The 3,374-nt window shown below is 50.4% G+C and overlaps 1 protein-coding gene across 1 annotated transcript; it reads right to left on the bottom strand.

The window, feature by feature from the left end:
- Positions 1–1,421: 1,421 nt before the first annotated feature.
- Positions 1,422–2,739, bottom strand: LOC123439605 (ethylene-responsive transcription factor ERF038-like). Its single transcript, XM_045116296.1, has one exon. It carries the CDS (start codon positions 2,400–2,402, stop codon positions 1,644–1,646), a length of 759 nt encoding a protein of 252 aa, XP_044972231.1. The 5' UTR covers positions 2,403–2,739; the 3' UTR covers positions 1,422–1,643.
- Between the last annotated feature and the right edge of the window lie 635 nt (positions 2,740–3,374).

Here is a 3,374-nt window from a genome sequence, read left to right as displayed (position 1 = left end):
ATGTTTAAGCAGCTTACCTAATGTTTGGAAAAGTCTATAGCTGACAACTAAGATCAAAAGCTTTCTCGGGTTATGAACAGACATCAAAATATTGGTTTCATGACAATTGAAATTTGCTCTGACGCACGGATGCGATGTGTTTCTGACAACTGATGTTTGCTCCACGACGAAGCACAAGCATTATGCATTTACGCTACTCTCTCCGTCTCAATTACAAAGCATGCGCATAGTTTTAGATTAATATTTAACTAGCTAAATATGCATCATACGTGATAAAAATTATATGTTTAGAAACTACTTCTGCTTAATAATTTAATAGTAGTATAATTTTTATGACATGGACACTTCTTGTAAAGTTAATGATATGGACACTTCTTGTATTAGCCCAATGGTGGCATGGCATGTGGATGTCAAGATACGTGGCACAGTCCGTAACAAGCAAGCAGTTCCTTTGAATGCACCGTGGCCTGGAGGCTGGAGCTAGGCGTCGCCCCCCTACGGCCTACCCACCACCGATGATTTACTGCGAGTCGTTGGGGCTGGACAAGCACCTGCACACAATCGTCCGTCTTCTTCTCTCCAGGACAAGAAGGTATTAAATCCGTTGCGCCCGTTTGGCCGACCTCCAGCAGGAAACACAAGCATACTGCATACTCCGGACAGCTAAGTTTAATTTAATTTAGATCGATCGATCGATCTTCACATCGCCGGCCAGCCGATACATGCACCCATTTACTCTTTCGTGGCGCCATTATCTTCGGCTCCAACCAGAAATGTCAATGATTTCATGCGCTAAATAATCAAGCTAGTACTCCACTTAGTTTGGATAGAGTAATTGAGGAGATGATTAGCAGGATAATCATGTTTAGACACATGTTGTGGTCGAATACATGTGATATTTTTGGAAACGCTAAGCTCAAAAACAAACACAAGATCCATGCGCACAAAAGAGTAGGCGTGCTCGATTCGATCGACGCAAACTTATCGCTGCCGCACCAAGTCATGTCATCAACTCATCACGTGGTGTAACGAAAACGATTCGACCTGCCCAGCAATAGAAGTCATTGTTTCTTTTGCAAAAAAATAAAATAAATAGGAGTCACTGTTTAATAGCGTCTAGATAGGCACGTTTCAGCGACAGTTAATTCCGGACGGAGGGAGGGAGTAAAAGTCAATAAGTTTTTATCCCTCCGCTGTTGACATGAGATATAGTAGTTAGGTTCGAAAAAGATGATGCTTCCCGTGTTGTAAATCAAGTGAGCCAACATCGTTATCAAGCAATTGCGTCACATATCTGAGGTGGTATGTCAAGTTAATTCCTGAAAACAACATCGCATGGCCAGAGTATCACCACAGCTATCATGTTGAGGTTGCTTCGTTTCACCCATAAGAAAACCCGCGGTAACCTAAAGCCCGCATAATTCACATCATGTACACGTTGGATTCTTGTGTTCAATTTCAAGCTCAACTCACATCGTCTAAGCTAACATCTCAACTTACAAGTAGTCCCAACCCAAATTAACATGCGCAAACCAGATTAAAGGTAGAAGAAAACGTGCTTCATTTTAAAGCAGCACCAGAAAACCACACAAAACCAAGAAAAGAAGAAGAAGGGAAACCAAGTGTTTACAGGCAGCACCAGCCTAATACTCCCACAGGAGAGGCTGGAATCCGATTGGGTCGAGGCAATCGTACGCCGTCCAGCAGTGATCGGACGGCGCGAAATCCACCACGTCGTCCACCCACAGCGGCGCCAGCTCGTCGAACACCATCTCCACCTGTGCAGCCGTGAGCTGCTGCTCGTCTCCCTGGCTGGGCTGGAACGGCGGCTCGTCTCGCGCGGCCGGCTGGTCGCTTGCCGCCGGGGCATTGCCGCGCGCGGCGGCGGGAGCGGCGGCGGCGGCGGGGGAGGTTGAAGAAGGGGAGCAGCACTGGTGGTCGTGGTCGTGGTCGTGCATGAGGGCGGCGCGCGCGGCGGCGGCCTGGACGTCGCACGGGGCGAGGGAGGCCGGGCGGGGGAGCGCGGGCGCGAGGTCCGGGAAGTTGAGCACGGCGCGGGCGCCCTTGATGCTGAGCGCGGCGGCGTCGTGCGCGCGCGCGGCCATCTCCGGGCACGGGAAGGTGCCGAGCCAGATGCGCGACTTCTTGCGCGGCTCCCTGATCTCCGACACCCACTTGCCCCACGCCCGCATCCGCACGCCGCGGTACGACGACGACGACGCCGCCGCCGCCGCCGGGGCCGGCTCCTCGTCGGCCGCCGCGCGCTTACGCTTGCTGCCGCCGCCGCTCTGCTTCTTGTTGTCGTCGGCCCTGGGCGAGCACGAGGACGTGGAGTAGGAGGATGCGTAGGACGACGTCGTCGTCGTCGACGAGGACTCGGAGCTCTGCTCGCTCGCAGCCATGCGCGCGAAGAGAGCACCACGTACCCCCGTCCCTGTGGAATGCCACGCGCTCTCAAGTGGTAATGGCGAGGGCCGTGCAGACTCGAGTTACTACGAGGGAGGGAGATGTAGAGGAGGTGGAGGGAGGTGGTGCTGTATATGTAGGGGAGAGTGGAGGCAACGTGGCGTGGGATAGGAACCCATGAACGACAGCTGACTCCGCCATGACCAATAATTAGGGTCGCATGGCCTCTCTCTCTCTCCCTCCCTCTCTCAGGGAAGGACCGGGCCGGAGCTGTGCATGCTCTGCTACACCTAGATATTCAAGTCCTCCCAACGGTGTAACTCACTCACATTTCATAACGCAGCAAACCTTCTTCAAGATTACACATGTGGTTTTCGAAATAAAAACGTCTATAGCACGGTCGAATTATAAATAATTATTTCTTCCTTGGATTTATTTTTTTTGAAAGGGCAACGGTAGGATCAAACCCCGCTGCGATTTTTATAAATTATTATTACTTCAAGAGTGGATTCTATTTCTACGCCATGTTTTTATAAACCTTCTTCAACATTACAGTCGAATTATAAAGATCAAAAGGAAACGCGAAGCATCGACCTTGCAGGACAAGATAGATTCCACGCTGCAATCAAATGAGGTATTGCTAGCGAAGTCTTTGGAGGCAAATATACAGTTGGCCGAGAAGAAGGCACGAGAAAAGCAAGAGAGGTGGACATTGCTCAAGGAAGTTGAGGAGAGAAAAGCACGTGCCGCTGAGAACAAAACCATGGCCAACCTCCTTGTCGAAGAGAATAGGATCATGACTTTGAACCCCAATGACATGGACGACATGAGCAAAGAATGGCATGATATGACAAGGAGATAAATCTTGAAGAGGAGGATGCTTGCGTGTTACAATGGCGGCGATGATTTTGGTGCCGGAGTAGGGACAAGTGTTGGAGTAGGAACAAGTGCAACCGATGGATTCGGGG

This window comes from Hordeum vulgare, chromosome 3H (assembly GCF_904849725.1).
Source record: "Hordeum vulgare subsp. vulgare chromosome 3H, MorexV3_pseudomolecules_assembly, whole genome shotgun sequence".
NCBI lineage: Eukaryota > Viridiplantae > Streptophyta > Magnoliopsida > Poales > Poaceae > Hordeum > Hordeum vulgare.
Note: the sequence above shows the minus strand (reverse complement) of the source record. Positions and strands in the feature narration are given on the sequence as shown.

Coding starts and splice junctions, on each gene's coding strand:
- LOC123439605 (XM_045116296.1), bottom strand. CDS start 2,402: ATGGCTGCGAGCGAGCAGAGCTCCGAGTCCTCGTCGACGACGACGACG.